The sequence below is a fragment of the Maylandia zebra genome, linkage group LG12 (genome assembly GCF_041146795.1).
Source record: "Maylandia zebra isolate NMK-2024a linkage group LG12, Mzebra_GT3a, whole genome shotgun sequence".
Lineage (NCBI taxonomy): Eukaryota > Metazoa > Chordata > Actinopteri > Cichliformes > Cichlidae > Maylandia > Maylandia zebra.
In genome coordinates, this window is record NC_135178.1 from 1,879,614 (window position 1) to 1,901,035 (window position 21,422).

At 42.2% G+C, this 21,422-nt stretch overlaps 1 protein-coding gene across 3 annotated transcripts in view; it reads left to right on the forward strand.

Moving 5' to 3' along the window:
• The window catches only part of apba1a (amyloid beta (A4) precursor protein-binding, family A, member 1a), a 60,921-nt gene extending 40,830 nt beyond the window's left edge, over positions 1-20,091 (forward strand). For all 3 annotated transcript variants that reach the window (XM_076890542.1, XM_076890539.1, XM_076890540.1), the window contains 3 exons: positions 5,174-5,293; positions 5,396-5,536; positions 14,850-20,091. In XM_076890542.1, the coding sequence (XP_076746657.1) occupies positions 5,174-5,293; positions 5,396-5,536; positions 14,850-14,921 (333 nt within the window). In that variant the 3' untranslated portion in view covers positions 14,922-20,091. The remainder of the gene's footprint in view (positions 1-5,173; positions 5,294-5,395; positions 5,537-14,849) is intronic.
• The last annotated feature ends 1,331 nt before the right edge of the window (positions 20,092-21,422 follow it).

Below are 21,422 nucleotides of genomic sequence, written 5' to 3' on the forward strand. Positions count from 1 at the left end.
CAGCGGTCCCTTGACATTGTGTCAGATGTTTAGTTACTCCTCAGCCTCATTTAGTAATAACTATATTTGTAATGAATGTAACCTGTTTACAGTTCTAGAGGCAAGGATCACAGAATTGGAGAGTCAGCTTCACACCTATGAAAAACCTACAGCTAGCAAGGGCCCTGTAGTCGGTGCAGCTGAAGGTAGAGCATCAATACAACATTGGACTGAGCAGCTCTCGTTTCTATAAATCTGATCAAATTTATTAAAACGTGACTATCCACAGTTGGGACCAGGAGTTCGAGTCTTACACACCTCTTTGCAGCTTCTCTTGTTATGTCCATAAAACCCCATCCTCTGAGAGACCGTGTCAGCTCCCAGACGACCAAAAAACAAACCTAACATAAAAAATCACACAGAAGGAACTATATAGTATCTACCACCAGAGATGGGCAGTAACGCGTTACTGTAATCTGATTACTTTTTTCAGGCAACGAGTAAAGTCAGGGATTACTGTTGCAAAAACGGTAATTAGATTACCGTTACTTTCCCGTAGGAACGCTGCGTTACTGCGTTACTAAAACCGTGATTTTTTTGCGTGTGTCACGACAGTGACGTAAGCGAGTGCGACGTTGGTGACAACAGCTGTGTGCAGATCAACAGTGGATCACATATCGAGTGCAGAGAGAGTATGAGCGTGCAGCGTTTAAAGCGTGGAAGTACTGACCTTACTTTGAGTTTGATTCCATAAAAAGTGACAAAAACATTAGTGTCCGCTGTGCGTGGGAAGAAAACTTCTTTTTACAGCGAAAAAAACCCCTAAACTTCCAACAAGCACCGAGTAGCTACGACGTAACGGGAAACTCACAGAGAAACTCGCGGATCCTTCCACTGACCGCGGCACACCTGCACCAGGGTAAACCTCCGCCTGCCCCACTCCTGCTTTACAGGTGAAAATAGAGCAACAGGACCGCTGAGTCTTTGACTTTATTTATTTTCTGCTGTGTTTTACTTGCATCTATTTGAGAGACTGAGTGTAAACACAAAAAAACATTATTTTATGTGCTGGAATGTGCAGAAAATAGGTTTAAATGTTAAACTAATTTCTTCCAGTCAGAGAATGTTGCATATAATTAAATTTTTGCTTGATGCATAAAGTGAAAAGATTAAAAATAATAAAACAAGTTTTAAAAAGAGACTTTTCCATTTGATTACATTTTGTATGATGGATTATGTAGAAAAAGTAGAACTGGGCTGAAAGATCTATCACTTTATCACCTCTTCAGGTTGTAAATCGTGTCCTGAAGGCATGTAGTAATAGCCCATTAATAGGCAGATAGACAGGATGAGTTTGAGCTGTCTTACAAGCCTTATTGTGCACATCTAATAATGTACAATATACACTATCATCGAAAAGTTTGGGCACACCTTCTCATTTAGTGATTTGTCTTTATTTTCATGACTATTTCCATTGTAGATTCTCATTGAAGGCATCGACACTATGAATGAACACATGTGGAATTATGTAGTAAACAAAAAAGTGTGAAATATCTCAAAACATGTTTGATATTTTAGATTCTTCTAAATATCCACCCTTTGCTTTGATTCCTGCTTTGCTCACTCTTGGCTCTCTCTCTGAGCTTCATGAGGTCGTCACCTGAAATTGTTTCCAACAGTCTTAAAGGAGTTCACAGAGACGCTGAGCACTTGTTGGTCCTTTTGCCTTCACTCTGAGCTCCATCTCATCACAAACCATCTCCATTGGGTTTAGGTCAGGTGACTGTGGAGGCCAGATCATCTGGTCAGCACTCCATCACTCTCAAATAGGTCTTACACAGCCTGGAGGTGTGTTTGGACTCATTGTGCTGTTGAAAAATAAACTAAATGCAAACCTGATGGGATGACATGTTGCTGCAGCATGCTGTGGTAGGCATGCTGTTAACTTGTTATTTCTGAGGCTGACTTGAATGAATGTATCCTCCAGTGTCATGAAAAATACCGGTGGACTCAGAGAGCAGAACGCACAGAGGCACAGAGTTGAAACAATTTGTTTACAGTGAAGGGGATGAATTTTCAGGGTCACTGTATATACAATAAAATGTGAATGTGGAGCCGGGATGTGCAGGTGAGGAGACGCACACCGGTAGCGCACTCGATCTGAGTGGAACAGGAGAATTAGGAGGGTCTTGCCCGAAACTGAGAAAAGCATAAAAGAGACTTTACCGAGAGTTGGAGAGCTTACTTGGTACTGTTTGCCAAAAACCTCCAGAAGGGAAACAAACCAAACGAGGCGACCGGGAGAAACAGACAGACGAAAATCCTGGTGAGGAAACAAAACTCGGTACAGTCACCAGCGAAAATAATCCACAGGCTCCAGTAGGCAGGCTGGCAGATTTACAGGCACTCCAGAAAAGTCGATACTCCGACACTAGTCGTCTGTCGGGCAGCTCCTAAAGAACGCTTCAGAAGAAAGTGTCTGAAGGGTAACAGGTGTGCCAGGTTCTTTGAGACATGTGAGACAGTTTTAACGTAGCGCTTGATGGTTTTTGTGACTGCACTCAGGGACACATTCAAGGTTTTATCAATTTCCCAGACTGACTGACCTTCAGTTCTTAAAGTAATGATGGGCTGTTGTTTCTCTTTACTTAGCTGATTGGTTCTCGCCATAATATGAATTCTAACAGTTGTCAAATAGGGCTGTCAGCTGTGCACCAACCTGACTTCTATACAACACAACTGATGGTCCCAACCCCATTAAGAAGGCAATAAATTCACAAATGAACCTTGACAAGGGGGCTACTTTCAGAAATCTAAAATATAAGACATATTTAGAATTATTATTAATTATCTCTTTGCTACATAATTCCATATATCTTGCTTCAAATACTTGATGCCTTCAGTTTGTATCTACAATGTAGAAAGTAGTAAAAATAAAGAGAAAACATTAAAAAAAATGTATATACATATATATTAGGGGTGCAACGATACACAAAATTCACGGTTTGGTTCGGTTCGATACTTTGGTGTCACGGTTCGATATTTTTTCGATACAAAAAAAATGTTCATGCCTTTTTAATTTGTCATTTATTAAAATTATAAATATATATTTTAACTCAAAAGTACAGTTTTTAAATTTAACCCTTGTGCGTGTTTTTTATTTTGACAGCGAATGCGTACCTGCGGACCACTTATGTGCAGCCCTGGTTATTTAGCTCATCATATTGCAGCCACAGAAATTATTTTGTCCATGAAACCATAAAGCTGCACTTTCTTTTTGCCTTATAGTCTGATTTGTCATAACTTCTCCGTTTTGTGGTAAGCTTTTCTTTGGCTGTCACTTCTTCACCCTGACCTGTCTTATTTGGCTCAGCAGAACTAAAATATATATCCTGCTGCTTTTACACACTCACTCACATAAGCTCAGCGATTCTCTGCGCGATCAACCTCTCACATGTTTAAGCTTGCTGCGGGAGATTTCACTTGTCATGTTTGCATAGTAAGCTAACGATTGATAAGACAACGTCAGAGGAATTGGTGCACAAATTATCATCACTCACAGATCAGTGCTGTCGCTCTCTATACACAGTTCACGCGATTGCAAAGTGAAAGCAAAAAAACAAGCGCAAATTCAAACGCGACTTCAATATGTCACATATTGACAGTGGCTCACCGATGCCAATGACATAATTACCCAGCTACATTTCTGAAAGAATGCAAAAGCATTGACATATGTTTTTCCTACAATAGCCCGACGGGCAGGGCAGAGATAGATTTTGGTAGCCCGACTGAAAAAATCGCTAGCCCCGGGACGTCGGGCTAGCGATATTGCGAGCCCTGTATCTGATTGAGGAATCACTCATCTTTGGAAAAGAGAGTTTATTACAGAGAAATGTCTCTTTCCAAAATAAAAGCTATACTATCCGCTTCTTCTGGGCTATATTCTCAGCAGCATATTAAACACATAAGGAGAATCATGTGCTAACAGCTGTCTAAATGACTCGGCTAAAGTTAGTAGCATGCTTATTGTTTTTGTCTTTGCACTAGGATGATGTCGGCGTAAATGTGCAGTCATATTCGTTGTGTTCCCACTAGTGCTTTCAGGTTAATCTCGTTGAAATGACGTTAACGCCACAACACGGCGAATCTCTGTTAACGAGCTACCGCCGATCGCCCCGTGCATGGGGCTAGACGGCCAACACATTAACGAGCTAACTGCGCTAACACACTAGTTCCCACCCATGTAATTGAGCATTGCGTGGCACATCCAACATACTGTTTTACTTTAGTCCATGACTCGCTTACCTTCAGGGTCATACTTCACATGAAAACCAAAATAGTTCCAAACGCCAGATCTGAATGAGGGTGGGGGAGGTCCATGTTGTAAGGGGAGCTTAACTTCTGTCTCGCTAGCTTGCCCTGCGCTCTTCCTTCTGACGATGCTGTCTGTGTTGAGCGCTCAGTGAATCTGCGTTCGACTACTCCGCCTAGGCTGCACTGTCGAGCCTAGGCGGAGTAGTCGAACGCAGATTCACTGAGCGCTCAACACAGACAGCATCGTCAGAAGGAAAGTTGATAAAATAAATTACAAATTTTGTATTGTTCGATACATATGCGTACCGAACCGAAAGCACTGTATCGAACGGTTCAATATCGATACGAATATCGTTGCACCCCTAATATATATATATATATATATATATATATATATATATATATATATATATATATATATATATATTAGCGTGTGTATATGTAAAACTACCAGTGCAGGACTCTGTGTTGTGTGATCGAACACAAGCGTTCAATTTGTGGCTTGGACCGCACCATTTACACACTGGGGCATAAACCACTCCGAGTCTGCTGCTGGGCCTTGCAAAGCAAACACAGTAAACACTGAGCCAAGATGGTGCCTGGACGAATGAGAAGCTTGAACTACGGTGTCCTGTATGGGACAAATGCTCGAAATCGCTGCCTTTTTCCCATTATTTAAGCTGCCCTGCAGTGACCACTGCATAGGAGAGAGCGCTTGCTACCACATATATGTGTGTGTGTGTGTGTGTGTGTGTGTGTGTGTGTGTGTGTGTGTGTGTGTGTGTGTGTGCATATTATGTATAATATGTATACATACATTATTTGCTGCTGAATTTAATTCATCCCAATACTTGCTCTTTCCTGCTTCTCTTTCCTGTAGGGTCTGAAGAACCAGTCTCATATCAAGCTGAATATTGTGAGATGTCCCCCAGTGACTACTGTACTCATCAGACGGCCAGACCTGCGCTACCAGCTGGGTTTCAGTGTCCAGAATGGCATTGTGAGTAGTGTCTGCTCTGTTACATGATAACTGCAATTTTGTTACATTTCTTGAGTGATTTTATTTGTTATTTTTAAAGAAAAAGTGACATCTCTTCAACAGATTTGCAGCCTAATGCGTGGGGGCATTGCCGAACGGGGCGGGGTCAGAGTTGGTCACCGCATCATCGAGATCAACAGCCAGAGTGTGGTGGCCACGCCCCATGAAAAAATTGTCCACATCCTGTCCAGTGCTGTGGGAGAGGTAAGACATTGCATCACATTATACATAACAAGGAAATCAGGATCTTTCGATGCACAACAGTTAAAAGTGAAACACTGCAGTCTATTGTGCCTAAGGCCTTTCTGGGTGGTGCATTTGTGGGTTTCCTCTGGGTACTATGGTAAATGGACTGATTCTTATATAGCGCTTTTCTACTCTCCTGGAGTACTCAAAGCTCTCTATATAACATGCCTCATTCACCCAATCTACACTCAGTGCTTTCTAAGTACACTCATACTCCGATGGATGCATCGGAGAGCAAGTTGGGGTTAGTGTCTTGCCCAAGAATACTTGGCATGCAGACTGCCAGGGATCGAACCACCAACCTTCCGATCAGTTGGTGACCTGCTCTGCCTCCTACAGCCACCCTATAGGTACTCCGGCTTCCTTCCTGGTCCAACGACATGCATGTAAAGTTAACTGGTTATTCTAAATCGATCATAGGTATGAATCCAAGGTGCACACAGCACTTACATCTATAGGATAGAGTACTTTATCAGTATGTGGGAAAAAGCTTTATATACACTGATCAGGCATAACATTATGACAACCTGCCTAATATTATTTTAGTCCCCCTGTTGCTACCAAAACAGCTCTCACCCATTGAGCCATGGAGTATCTGGCACCAAGATGTTATACACCACTCTGCATTGAATAATAACTTATTATTAATCTCTGGCTCTCTGCCACAGCATGTCTTTAATCCTGACTTCCTTCGCTCACCACAACCGGTCATGGCAGACTCTTCCTGTTAAAAGGGAGTTTTTCCTTCCCACTGTCACCACAGTGCTTGCTCACAGGGGGTCATATGATTGTTGGGTTTTTCTCTGTTATTTTAGGGTCTACCTTACAACATAAAGCACCCCAACTGTTGTTGTAATTCAGCACTGTATAAATAAATAAAATTGAATAAAACTGAAGTGAATAGATTCTTTAAGTCCTTTAAGCTGGTGGGTGCCTCCATGCATCAGACTGGATTGCCCAGCACCTCCCAAAGATGCTTGATTGGGGTCAAATGTGGGGAATTTGGAAGCCAGTGAACACCTCAGACTCACTGTTGTGCTCATTCCTGAACCAGTTTTGCTTTGTCTCAGGGCACATTGTCCTGTTGAAAGAGGGCACAGGCATGAGGGGATACCATTGAAGGGTATTCCCTTTCCATGATCTACAGTGGCTTGCAAAAGTATTCGGCCCCCTTGAACTTTTTTTTTTTTTGTCACATTACAGCCACAAACATGAATCAATGTTATTGGACTTCCACGTGAAAGACCAACACAAAGTGGTGCACACGTGAGAAGTGGAAGGAAAATCATACATGATTCCAAACATTTGTTACAAATCAATAACTGCAAAGTGGGGTGTGCGTAATTATTCAGCCCCTTTGGTCTGAGTGCAGTCAGTTGCCCATAGACGTTGCCTGATGAGTGCTAATGACTAAATAGAGTGCACCTGTGTGTAATCTAATGTCAGTACAAATACAGCTGCTCTGTGACGGCCTCAGAGGTTGTCTAAGAGAATATTGGGAGCAACAACACCATGAAGTCCAAAGAATTCAATTCAATTCAATTTTATTTATATAGCGCCAAATCACAACAAAAGTCGCCTCAAGGCGCTTCATAGATACAGAGAAAAACCCAACAATCATATGACCTCCTATGAGCAAGCACTTTGGCGACAGTGGGAAGGAAAAACTCCCTTTTAACAGGAAGAAACCTCCGGCAGAACCAGGCTCAGGGAGGGGCGGGGCCATCTGCTGCGACCGGTTGGGGTGAGAGAAGGAAGACAGGATAAAGACATGCTGTGGAAGAGAGACAGAGGTTAATAACAGATATGATTCAATGCAGAGAGGTCTGTTAATACATAGTGAGTGAGAAAGGTGACTGGAAAGGAAAAACTCAATGCATCATGGGAATCCCCCGGCAGCCTACATCTATTGCAGCATAACTAAGGGAGGATTCAGGGTCACCTGGTCCAGCCCTAACTATATGCTTTAGCAAAAAGGAAAGTTTGAAGCCTAATCTTAAAAGTAGAGATAGTGTCTGTCTCCTGAATCCAAACTGGAAGCTGGTTCCACAGAAGAGGGGCCTGAAAACTGAAGGCTCTGCCTGTCTAGAGATGCTTTTTGAGTAAAGGTTTAACTACAGCCAGCTTGAAGGCCTGTGGTACATAGCTGATCATTAGAGATAGGTTGATCATATTTAAGATCGAAGAATTAATTAATGGCAGGACTTCTTTGAGCAGTTTTGTAGGAATGGGGTCTAAAAGACACGTTGATGGTTTGGAGGAAGTAATTATTGAAGTTAACTCAGAAAGATCAATTAGAGAAAAAGAGTCTAACTTAACATCAATGGTACTAAGAGTAGCTGTAGATAATATTACATCTGTGGGATGATTATTGGTAATTTTTTCTCTAATGATAAAAATTTTATTTGTGAAGAAGTTCATGAAGTCATTACTAGTTAACGTTAAAGGGATGGTTGGCTCAAAAGAGCTCTGACTCTTTGTCAGCCTGGCTACAGTGCTGAAGAGAAACCTGGGGTTGTTCTTATTTTCTTCAATCAGTGATGAATAGTAAGATGTTCTGGCTTTGCGGAGGGCTTTCTTATAAGGCAGCAAACTATTTCTCCAGGCTAAATGATGATCCTCTAGATTTGTGACACGCCATTTCCTCTCCAGATTACGAGTCATCTGCTTTAGGCTACGTGTTTGAGAATTATACCACGGAGTCAGGTACTTCTGATTAGAGACCTTAGTTTTCACTGGAGCTACAGTATCCAGAGTCGTACGTAGTGAGGAGGTGAAATTATTAACAAGATAATCGACCTCTGTTGGGGTAGCGTTCAGATAGCTGCTCTGCTCTGTGTTGGTACAGGGCATTGAAGATGATAACAGTGGGTGGATTATATTCTTAAACTTAGTTACAGCACTTTCAGAAAGACATCTACTGTGATAAAGTCTACTCTCCACCGCTGTGTAATCAATTATTGTAAATGTAAATGTTATCAGGAAATGATCAGACAGGAGAGGGTTTTCAGGAAACACTGTTAAATGTTCAGTTTCTATGCCATATGTTAAAACAAGATCTAGAGTGTGATTAAAGTGGTGGGTGGGTTCTTTTACATTTTGAGAGAAGCCAATTGAGTCTAATAACAGATTAAATGCCATGTTGAGGCTGTCATTTTTAGCATCTACATGGATGTTAAAATCACCCACAATAATTATTTTATCTGAGCTCAGAACTAAATTAGATATAAAGTCTGAGAAATCAGACAGAAACTCTGTGTAAGGCCCAGGTGGACGATAGATGATAACAAGTAAGACTGGTTTCTGAGTTTTACAGCTGGGGTGGACAAGGTTAAGCATCAGGCTTTCAAATGAATTAAAAGTCTGTCTTGGTCTTTCATTAATTAATAGGCTGGTGTGAAAAATGGCTGCCACACCTCCCCCTCGGCCTGTGCTTCGAGATTTCTGGTAGTTAGAATGACTCGGGGGTGTTGATTCATTTAAACTAACATAATCATCCTGCTGCAACCAGGTTTCTGTAAGGCAGAGTAAATCAATTTGTTGATCAATTATTAAGTCATGTACTAACAGAGACTTGGAGGAGAGAGACCTAATATTTAATAATCCACATTTCACTGTTTTACTCTTTGGTTCAGATGTGGATACTTTATTGTTCTTTCTTTGTAATTGTTTATGTTTAAGTTGTTTGTTGCTGGTTTTTAGTTTGTTTTTTGTCTGTTTGGAAGCTGACACAGTCTCTATGGAGATGGGTTTTTGGGGGGTAGCAGGAGGAGAGAAGCTGCAGAGAGGCGTGTAAGACTGCAACTCTGCTTCCTGGTCCCAACTCTGGATAGTCATATTATGGGGGGTTTAATAAATTTGTCCATATTTCTAGAAATGAGAGCTGCTCCATCCAAAGTGGGATGGATGCCGTCTCTCCTAACAAGACCAGGTTTCCTCCAGAAGGTTTGCTAATTATCTATGAAGCCCACATCGTTTCTGGGACACCACTCAGACAGCCAGCAATTTAAGGAGAACATGCGGCTAAACATGTCACTCCTGGTCTGATTGGGGAGGGGGCCAGAGAAAACTACAGAGTCCAACATTGTTTTGGCAAAGTTGCACACCGATTCAATATTGATTTTAGTGACCTCTGATTGGCGTAACCGGGTGTCATTACTGCCGACGTGAATTATGATTTTACTGAATTTACGTTTACCCTTAGCCAGCAGTCTTAAATTTCCTTCAATGTCACCTGCTCTGGCCCCTGGAAGACAATTGACTATGGTTGCCGGTGTCTCTAGCTTCACATGTCTGAGAACAGAATCGCCAATTACCAGAGTTTGACCCCCGGCGGGTGTGTCGCCGAGTGGGGAAAAACGGTTAGACACATGAACGGGTTGGTGGTGTACCTGGGGCTTCTGTTTAGGACTATGCTTCCTCCTCACCGTGACCCAGCCGCCCTCTTTCCCCAGCTGCTTGGGATCTGCCGGGGAACAGCTAGCGGGGCCTACGCTATCTTCGGCTGCACCAGCTACAGGGGCCTGGCTAGCTACGGGTGAATGAAGGGTGCGAAGCCGAGTCTCCAATTCAGTAATCCTGGCCTCCAGCGCTGCAAATATGCTACATTTGTTAGAGATATCATTACTGCTAAAGGAGGCCGAGGAGTAACTAAACATCTGACACAATGAGCAAGAAAGTGCAGGAGGGACAGGTGAAGTAGCCATGGTGCTAACGAGTCGGCTACGAGCTAAGCTAAGCTAGCGAAACAGTACAGAGACAGTGAGTGAATACTTTGGCTATAAATTAGGTAGTGAGTACTCAGAAAGTGTGCTTCGGATGAAGCACGTGAAGATTATACTATGAAAGAAGAATGTATTTAAAAGTTTTTAATTAAATTGCTAAGCAGATAAGCTACTCAGAAACACCACTGTGTTTGAGCAGGAACAGGAAGTGATACTCTACCACAGAGCGAGCGAACACCAAGTGACAGCGCCAACAACTCATTGCTTCACCTGAACACAGCAGACAGGTCAGGGATAAAGTTATTGAGACATTTAAAGCAGGCTTAGGCTACAAAAAGATTTCCCAAGCCTTGAACATCCCATGGAGCACTGTTCAAGCCATCATTCAGAAAGGGAAGGAGTATGGCACAACTGTAAACCTACCAAGACAAGGCCGTCCACCTAAACAGACCTGGCATCTTTCCTGTTTCTTTACACCTGTATCCACTGGATCCACTGCACACTTGACCTTTTCAATGACAGCTGCTGCTGCTGGAGATCGAGCTGGTCTGACTCGCCTCTGGGTCTTGGGAGTGACAAGACTTTTGCCCAGTTCTTCCAGGAAAAGCCGACGTCGGTACAATACGCTGGCATTCCAGTGTTGGTTGATTTCACTCCACAGGACATAGGCATTGTAAGCTGACACATCCAAAATGTTGTAGAAAATTACCAAGGGCCAACGAGCTGTGTTGCACTGGCAGCTGTATGTTGCTGTGACTTTGTCAAGATTGTCTACTCCTCCTTTGGAGCGAGTTGTAGTCTTTGTCTTGAAAGATCCTCTGTCTCTGAAACACCTTCTTCTTCATCACTATCCCAGTTCAAAAGCAGTGATAAAGCTTCTTCAGTCGTCATCCTTCAGGAGCTCATTTTAGGTGTGTTGAAATGACACGAGAACAGTGACAAGAACAGGGGAGAGAAAGTTTCTCACATACACACCTGGGTCTGATGTATATTCAGAGGCAGTCAAAACAAAGTACATCAAAGACAAATGTTTATTTTGGATCTGAACAGCTTTTTACTTGCATAAAAGTGTGCGGGTCAAAATGACCTGCAACATCATCTTTGTATACAAACACTGCAAAGACATCCCAGGACCAAAGTGTCCATATTTTACACACCAGTTCATGACCCCAGATAAGGAAAAGTCATAAACCTTCAGTACTTTGGTCAACACAAAAACTGGAATGGGTCAAATTGGGTCAAACCCTAACCTTATCCGTAACCTTAACAAGCACTTTAATGACTTCAAATAGTGTTTTCCAAAGTGATTGAAGTAAAATGAATGAACGTGTAGATTCCAAATGGTTCTCATGTTTCCTCATTTTTCTGATCTCGTCATTTAGGGATGTGTCGGGTGCCTGGAAGCGTAATATGTTGACGATTTGTCACCTAGCATAAAATATTACGCTTTTGGAGTGAGAACGTGTTGCAGGATTCAGGATTCCAACAATGGCGGCAGCTCCTTAGTTTTAATATTACTCTTATTAAACTTTTAACATATTTTGAGAATGTAGCTGTGTAAACTTCAAATATCTGCTCGGTTTATTAAGATATCACATATTTGCCAAAGTCCTGCAACGTTTTCGGAGACGTTGTTACCCACCAGCTCGATAGCTGACCAGGAGGTCAAGGGTCACTAGAGCTGGCAAAAGCAGCAAACTTCCAGCACATCGTTTTCTGATTAACTGATTAAACAGAAGTGTGAGATGGTCGAGAATTTACGCCAGTGTCCTGTTATTAAACTCCTCCGAGACAGCGGTGACGCAAATCTGAAGGCTAGACCGTCCAATTTCACAGCCTCGCACTTCCGGCCTTCGAAGGACGCGGCCCACATAGACCGCGAAGGCCAGGTCCTCCAAAGGATGCGGTTTTGGGACACAGCTGCTCTTTTTTTGCTTTGTATCTGTAACCAGACCTTAACGGGAAAAAACTAACTTGTGTAAATATTTTTTTACAAACACAAATTCTCATCAATCGATGCACAAACATCAAAAATTCAGATATTTTGGTTTTCAAGGTTACAAAACTTCACAACTAAGCATTTGATTTAAAAGTACAAAATATTTATGAGAGCAATTTGAGCCCACAACGCTGCTCCTAGATACGGTTCTATTGCAGGTCTGTTTTTAGTTACAGATGTAAGTGAACGCTACAGAGTGATGCATTAGATGCATTCGAATAGAATAGAATTCAACTTTATTGTCATTGCACATGTCACACTTGTGACATGTACTTACAAGGCAACAAAATGCAGTTTGCATCGATCCAGAAGTGCTTTAGCCATGATATAGATATATTACAATATATATTAGCAATAATATAGATATGTAAGTATATTACAGAAATGGGTCTATTACGGTATGTTATAATGTACACGGTATGAAGTATGTTATGAATATGCTATAACTATAAGTATGTACAGGCTATGAACAGGATATAAACATGAAAACTATACAGAAATATGAAATATGCAAGTTATAAACAGTTGTAGAATTATAATTATCGTGTTGTACAGTATGATTGTCTATACAGCATTTACAGTAGTGCAGTTAAGATCAGTGAGATATGTGGATAATTTCTACAGAGGTATATAAAGTGCTGGTGGTTGTGAGTGATGGTTCAGTCCATGTTATTATTGTGTGTTTGAGGGTACAGTTGTCCATTGTGTGTGTGTGTAGGTGGTTGTGGGTGTGTGTATGTTCAGTCCATGTGTTAACGTGGGTCAGATGTCAGGAGGCAGAGTTCAGGAGTCTGACAGCTGTGGGGAAGAAGCTGTTCTGGTACCTGGTGGTCTTAGTCCGGAGGCTCCTGTAGCGCCTCCCAGAGGGCAGGAGGGTGAAGAGTCCATGTGATGGGTGACTGGGGTCTTTGATGATTTTCCCAGCCCTTTTCAGACACCGCTTCCTGTAGATGTCTTTTATGGCAGGAAGTGGTGCTCCGGCGATGCGCTGGGCAGTTTTCACGACCCTCTGCAACGCCTTCCGGTCCGAGGCAGAGCAGTTCCCGTACCAGACTGTTATACAGTTGGTCAGGATGCTCTCGATGGTGCAACGATAGAAGTCACCAGGATGTCTGAGGACAGGTGGTTCTTCCTCAGAGTCCTCAAGAAGAAGAGGCGCTGGTGAGCCTTCTTGACCAGCTTGGAGCAGTTGGTCGTCCAGGTGAGATCCTCGGAGATGTGGACTCCCAGGAACTTGAAGCTGCTCACACGCTCCACAGCCGTCCCCTTAATGTGGATGGGTGGATGTGGGTCAGCATTCCTCCTGTAGTCCACGATGAGCTCCTTGGTCTTCTCGGTGTTAAGCAGCAGGTTGTTTCTGTCGCACCACTCAGCCAGACGATCCACCTCCTCCCTGTAGGCGGCCTCATCGTTGTCACTGATGAGGCCAATCACCGTGGTGTCATCTGCAAACTTAATGATGGTGTTGGAACCATCAGCAGGTCTGCAGTCGTGGGTGAAGAGGGAGTAGAGGAAAGGGCTCATCACACAGCCTTGTGGTACACCGGTGTTCATCGTGATGGTAGATGAGCAGTGGTTATCCAGCCGGACATGTTGGGGGCGGTTGGTCAGGAAGTCCAGTAACCATTTGCAGATGAGGGAACTGATGCCCAGGTCTGTCAGTTTCCTGATGAGTTGTGAGGGGTGGATTGTATTTAACGCTAAACTGAAGTCTATAAACAGCATTCTGGTGTAGGTGTTGTTGTTGACCAACTTATGGTGGTTTATGAGGTTGTTAATGAGGCCCATGTTGCTCTGATAGCAGCCTTCAGCTGGTCTGTATCGTTGGGTCAGGTGTTTCTCCTATTCCTTTTACTCCAAGACCCCATGTGGTCACGGTCAACAACAGTGCCATTTGACAGTAGCTTTAGGACACTGTGGGTGGGACTTTCATGTGCCTTTTTTACAACCTTGACTTCCAATTAAAATCCAAAATTTAATTTTATCTGAAAAGAGGACTTTGGACAATTGAACAACAGTCTTTGTGGGGTGGCTGTAGCTCAGGTGGTGGAGCAGGTCAGCTGCTAACTGGAAGGTTCGATCCCAGGCTCCACCAGCCAAATATCCTTGGGCAAGATATTAACCCCATGTTGCTCTCCGATGCATCCATCAGAATGTGAATGCGTATGAATGTTAGACAGTGAGCACTTAACAGTGTAGAATAAGTGCCTGTGTGAATGGGAAGTAATTGGGTGAATGAATTAGTTGTATAAAGCGCTTTGCTCAGAGTAGAAATGTGCTATATAAGAACCAGTCCATTTACCACTCCGTAGTCTGATGTTGTTTGTGGTCCACGAGTGGCTTGATGTCAGGATGTAGCCCCTTTTATTACTTCTGCACGGTTCTTGACAATCGTTTCAGGGCTTCAGGCATCTCTGATTCTTGGGCACCCTTTCCTACCCGAATTTCTATTACATACCATTATACCATTAGATATGTAATGATATAAATAAGAACCTTTATATCAGAATTCCATGATGATTACTTTGTTCTGTTCTGTCTGCTTTAGATTCATATGAAGACCATGCCTGCTGCTATGTATCGCCTGCTGACCGCCCAGGAGCAGCCTGTTTACATTTAACCCACAAACTGACCTCACAGATCAACTCCCTCAGCCCAGCCCGGACCTCATCCTGTATAGCTGATGAATTGTAGTGAGTTGTTAAGATTGTTCTGTTGCTCAAACTCATCTAGCTGCAACACAAAAACCAATATTATCCATGTGTATGTAGGCTTTTATTATTACAATAAAAAGATGTTCACACCAGATACATTTTCAGTACCTAGTCGTGCCCCAGAGTCTGCAGAGTTTCTTCATGGTTTACTGTTGATATTTTGAAACACAATATATAGTAACGTGTATTGCCGCTTAGTTCATGAAACTAAATCAGTTTCCTCATTGTTAAATTAGAGGAATGATGTTTGTTTTGCACAGTAAAAATCTTATTTCCAATCTTACACATGAGTCACATCCAGACACAGTTGTGGGCAAAAGTTTACATACTTTCATGACATTGTGGGTCACTAGATGCTTTTGGTAGCCATCAACAAACCTCTGGTGAAATTCCAGCTGAATATTTGATCACTCTTCTTGCCACAATTAGTCAAGTTCATTTAAATTGGTTGCTTTTCTGGCATGGACCTATGCTAGGCCCAAACATGCTGAGGAAAGCTATTCCAGAAGTAGATGAAACATTACTTGATGTTGTCTGTCTTGATGCTCAATCATCCAGCTAAAGAAATCCCAAAAAGTCTGGCCGCAGAGTTTCCAGTGGGAGAAACGTTTCGTCATCATCAGGTGACTTCTTCAGTCTCAGCTGACTGCAGGTTTCCAACCTTAGAAACAGGACATTTGCACAGTGACTGACACCAGCAGCACTGAATGAACACTGGGCTGGGAGGTCAGCTTATGACCATTAGTATGCAAATTGCCATGACCGCTAATCAACAACCATTGATCAGTGGCCATGAGTACCATTCACAGAGTTGGGGAATGTCTGCCATCACAGCATTGTAAGATGGTGTGTAAATCTACAGTCCTTTGCGCTTTAGTGAGTTCCTTTAAATTTGTGAGTATTGATCAATCAATCTGAATACTATTAATCTATAATCTATAATCAGCATAAGTTATTAAACATTATGTATAGAGAGTGAGAGAGCCTGCATGTACGTATACTTTTGACCCAGCATGGATGAGAGAAAATCCAAAACAAATTCAAACTTTTTCACCTCATTCTTATTTTTTTTAAACTTTAAAGGCCCAAAATAAATGTAACGTTCATGCACATGATGGCTGTATGTAAACCTCTGAACATACCTGTATCTGCTACTAGTACCCCGAGTTTCACCACAGGGCACTGCCGATGTCTAGTTACATTTTCTACACCAAACCCATGTATGAAAAAAACCCTCGTTTATGTAGAATTAAGTTACGTAGGTTTCACTTTGTGGGCTCAGTCGTGTTTCGACTCTCAGCTCAGAATCACAGTATTTTGAGCAGATTATTCTTGTTTATTACCAAAATTTAATGGTAAATTAACTCATTCCTATATAGCACTTTTCTACTTTATCCCAGCACTCACAGCGCTTTATACAACTTGCCTCATTCATCCATTTGTACAAGCACTTCTTTCTGGGGGTTGTGTTCGATCTAACAATCGCACACATTCATACTCGGTGGATTCCCCGGAGAGCAGCTCGGGGCTAGTATCTCGCCCAACGATATTCGGCAGACAGCCAGCGATTGAACCATGAACATTTCAATTAGTAGATGACCTGCACCACCTCCTGAGCTACAGCAACCCGAAATGATCCGTCATCACATTTTAAAATGAGGTAAATATAACCTCAGAGGAACAACAAACCATGACATGTTCCAACATCATTATTCACTTAATATAAATTCAGCCCAAACGCAGAAGCATGTGTGAAAAATTAACTACTGTTTCCTGTAGGAATTAAGTGGGTAAATACACCTATTTATCCTGCATGAGCATAATCAGTGATTATTGATTATCAGTAGATTTGATCACCTCTAGAAAAGGAAAAGTTTTAGCAGTTTGTGGATCTGGAGCACTCAGTTATCTAGTATCTTCACTGCCATGGAGAAAAGACATCAGCAGTTACCTAAAAAGCAATTATTGCCCACAAGGCTCATAAGAGCATTTCCAAACAGTTTCAAATCCATCATTCTACAGTGACAAAGACTTTTCACAAGTGGAAAACATTCATGGCAGTTTCCTGTCGTCTCGTCTCAGTGGATGTCTCAGCAAATTCATTCCAGCTCTTGCAATACTCAGAGCTACACTCAGACTCCACGTGCCTCAGTTAGCCACGTTAAATATAATACAGTAAGAAAAAACATGGAACAAGTATGGCATCTTTGCATTTGTTTCCGAGAAAAAGAGCCTAAAAAGAATATACCAGCATGGCTTAGCTTTGCAAAACTGCATCTGAACTAACTCGTTGGCTTCTTGTGCAGCAACAAGACCTGGGCACCTTGCAATCATTGAGTAAACTCCTCGGTATACCAAAGTATTCTAGAGTAAAATGTGACAAAGCAAATGTGAAGGTGTTGCAATGGCCCAGTCCCACCTCAAGCTGGGTGAAATGCTGTAGTGGACCTTAAGAGAGCTGTTCATAACCGACAAAGCATGGAAGCAGCTGTGTGAAGGACAACGAGACACCTGAGTGACTGATGACGTGACACACAAAAGATTACTAACGTCTTTGGTTGCTTAGGCAAAGCTCTAGACTAACTCTTTTTGCCACGGTTGCAAGGCGCACCAGCACCAACGTTAGGCGCACCCAAATTTTTCAACCGCATCGCTTAACACCGCAGTTTTACATGTGCACTTTTTTTGGGGGGGGGGGGGGGGATTGCTGTCTATACAGACAACACTGATTTGTAAATGATTAACTAACAATCTTGTCAACACAACGTTACTGAAAAAGTGCTTGTGTTTAAAGAGCGTTGACGCTCTTCGGCAATATTGTAGACAATGTTAAACTTAATCATCACATCGGCTCCTCTGACGACCTGTTTGCTGCTGAAAGGCAGCGGGGGGAGGGGACACATTTATCGCAGCATATAATGTGTTTCTGGATACACTGCTGCTTTTTCAGCATTCAGGGGCTGATGGCTCCGTGTCAGAATTTGAATTTCAGACGGATCAGGCCTTAACAAATAAGTTATCAATTGTTCTTTTCATCTTTCCTCATTACTGACAGCTACATCCGCTTCTGTCAGGCCTAGGCTGCTCACTGGGGCTGCGTATCGTCACTGATTTCTGTAATCCATTCGATTCGATTCAGTTTTGCCTCAAATAGTCAGAAATATTATAATTCTGATCATTTATCAGAACTGACACTGTGAGACTTCATCAGAGGTCTGAACATCACAGCAGATGCCTTTGTGTCAAAGTAACTGAGAATAAAACAGAAATCGAAGGAGATTTTCCTGACCTGGCTTTTTATAGCAGATAACCTTAAAAATATTCTGCAATTTTGCATAATTTTAAAAAGTATAAATTTCTTCAGTATTGAACAGCAGAAATGAGTCTTTCTTGTCCGAGGACATTTAATTAACAAAAAAGAAAAAGACAGCGCTGTAAACAACGGTAGACGGTGGGTAATAAGCCAATGAATGCAGAAAACAGATTTGAGACGGGAAACTGTTCCTGAAGTACAGAGAGAGAGCTGTGTGCTGGAAGCAAAACAGCAAAGGTCAGAGGGAATTAATGACGACATTTATCAAATGTGAAACATAGTTTGCTGCTTCTTTTGCTGCTGGTTCAGTGAATTTTGGTTGGAGAGAAATAAAACCTGCAGCATCAGAATCGAGCACAAAAAGACGTAAACACAGAGCAGACCCGACGCATCAGAGTCGGTGAGCTGCCGGCTTTCAGCCCCGACGGCGTGTCCGTGTTCGGGCCATCAGGTGAGAAAGTCGAGAAAGAGAAAGCTGATTCTGATGCGTGGGGTCCACGCTGTGTTTACGTCTTTGTGTGGAGTCCGTTACCAGGGCCCTATTTCAGGAAGCCGGTTTAGTGCAAACTCTGAGTAAGTATACCCTGAGTTAACGAAAACTCTGGGTTTTCGGTTTCACAAAGCGAGTTTAGATTAATTCTGAGTGAGTTACTATGACGACACACTCCGTGAAGCTAACCTGCCCCCTAGCAGGTTTACTTCAACTAACCCTGACCTTCTCCGCCTCTTTGTCAGAAACCTGACTGTAGGAAGTGTCAGACATGGCGTGTCCCTTCCTTGAAGAGCCAGTAGATGTTGAAGCCCAAATTCTCCACAGAGCTCTCCGCCGGGAGAGAGTGATCAGAGCGCGTTTGGACATTTTATCATTTCCTGATGATTTCCTGTGTGAACGTTACCGTTTTTCAGCACAATCTATAATTTATTTGAATAACATCCTCAGGCCTAATATTGCTCATGTGACACATCGCGGACATCCTCTCAGTTCTGTACATATTATTTGTATTGCACTTCGGTTTCTTGCAAACGGGAGCTTTCTGTATAATATTGGTGATGCTGAGCACGTTTCCAAGGCTACCGTCTGTCGGGCAGTCAGGAATGTTACAGTTGCACTGAAACGTCTCCTGTACTCGTTTGTGGTGTTCCCCGGTCATAGACCCACAAGATTTATCAAAGAGGGATGCCACAAAATTGCAGGTATCAGGATGAACAGAACTTAATTCATGATGTGGTGATATTTGAACTACTACTTAAATTTTACATTTATTCTCACGGTTCCCAGGCGTGATTGGCTGTATAGATGGCACTCACATTCCAATCATTGCTCCTTCAGTAAATGAAGGAGACTATGTGAACAGGAAGTCTTTCCACAGCATTCATGTACAGGTACATAGTTCCCTGTAGCATTTCAAACTAACAAATTATTTCATTATAGTAATGGATGCTAATTTGTGTTCTCTGCACTGTGAAGATCATATGTGATGCTGCCAACATTATCACAAATGTGGAAGCCAAGTGGTCAGGCTCTGTGAGTGGTGGTGGTGGAGGACCCCCACCTGTTTTTCGGGCCTCCGCTTTTTTTCTGTTGGCTATAACGGGTCACATTTGAGCATACAGAGTAAGCAAATATGTACTTGTAATGTGCTCAGATAATTTCAATAAGTGCTTACAGAGGGGAAATTAATGTAGCCTCTAACTGCAATTGATTTACATCGGACAAACAGACCAAGCACTATGGCTCATAATACAATTACACCTTACCTGTTTGGACTATATTTTTATATTTCATTTTTACTTGCTGCCAGGAACGTTTGGGGCCTGTTGGGTTGCACCTGCGCTCACATCACATCACAAAATAAAATGTATGAAATAAAAAATAAAATAAAATATAATAAAATAACGTGTTAAATGGGTGGAAATCCCTAGATCAATGTTTAAATTAACACTCACGCATTGACTCTGTCGGCTATGTTTTGCCATGCATGCTCCCTTTCTTTTGCAGCTGAGCCTGTGTTACTTTTTTTCCGCAAAATTTGCATGTTATCGGCATATGCTGCCATCAGAATTTCGGCCTCAAGCGCTGTAAGATACATTGACCGCGCCTTCTTTCCCTCCGTCTCCATGGTGACTCGCTTAATCTGTGCTCCACTAATCAGGGCTTTATGTATCCTCGTGCGCGCGTTTAACTTGGGGTTAAAGCAACTCCGCGTTGACTGAACTAATTGTTATCAGCCTTTCTGAAACCGAATATTCCGAGTTGGACAGTTCGGGGTTACTCAACCCTGAGTATCGTTTTTCACTCTGAGTTTTCTAAACCGGCTTCCTGAAATAGAGCCCTGCTCTCATTTACTGTTTGGTGGTTGTTGAAATAGTTTTGAGAGCTTTAACCTGAGATTCTGGCGTTTCGACATTTATATTTAAAAGTCGATTCAGGATTTAATGAATCGATATCGCTTTATTCAAACTACTCACCTCTCTATCTGCCTGCACTTTCAAATACACACAAAAGGACCACGGCCAATCACAGAGGTCCCGCCCCTGACTATCTCTGATTGGGACACACGATAGGGGCACGATGTGTGTCAGCTGATGACCACACGGAGACTCAGAGTTGTGGACACACTCTAGAGTGCTGCTTAGGTCGTTCTACAAGCTCGAGTATACTTAACTTTTTACACATTGCTTCTGCATTTTGATTTTTATTAAATAAATCAATTTAAATTAATATGAGGTTATGTTTCTTTATAGTGATGACAGTCAATCTATGTCAAGCTTTTTCCCTAAGATGGATTTTATGCAAATACATTGTATAAATTGCATCTGTATTAATTATCATGAGATAATGAATGCAGGTAATATCTGTGGGCAGATATTACCTTATGTCTTACCCTGTTACCCTTGAATACAGAAAGAAAAAAACAGTACCAGTTTCTGTTTCATTTTGGCTTTTATATCAAAGTCAGCAATGTACAAAGACGTCTGTATAACGTAACCCACAAATGTGACGACTGTGGCTGTGTGTGAATGTACAAGCAGCAGCAGGATGTACAACTGTCTGTTTTTGGTTTGAGGGGACTCTGCATTGCCTAAAGAATGT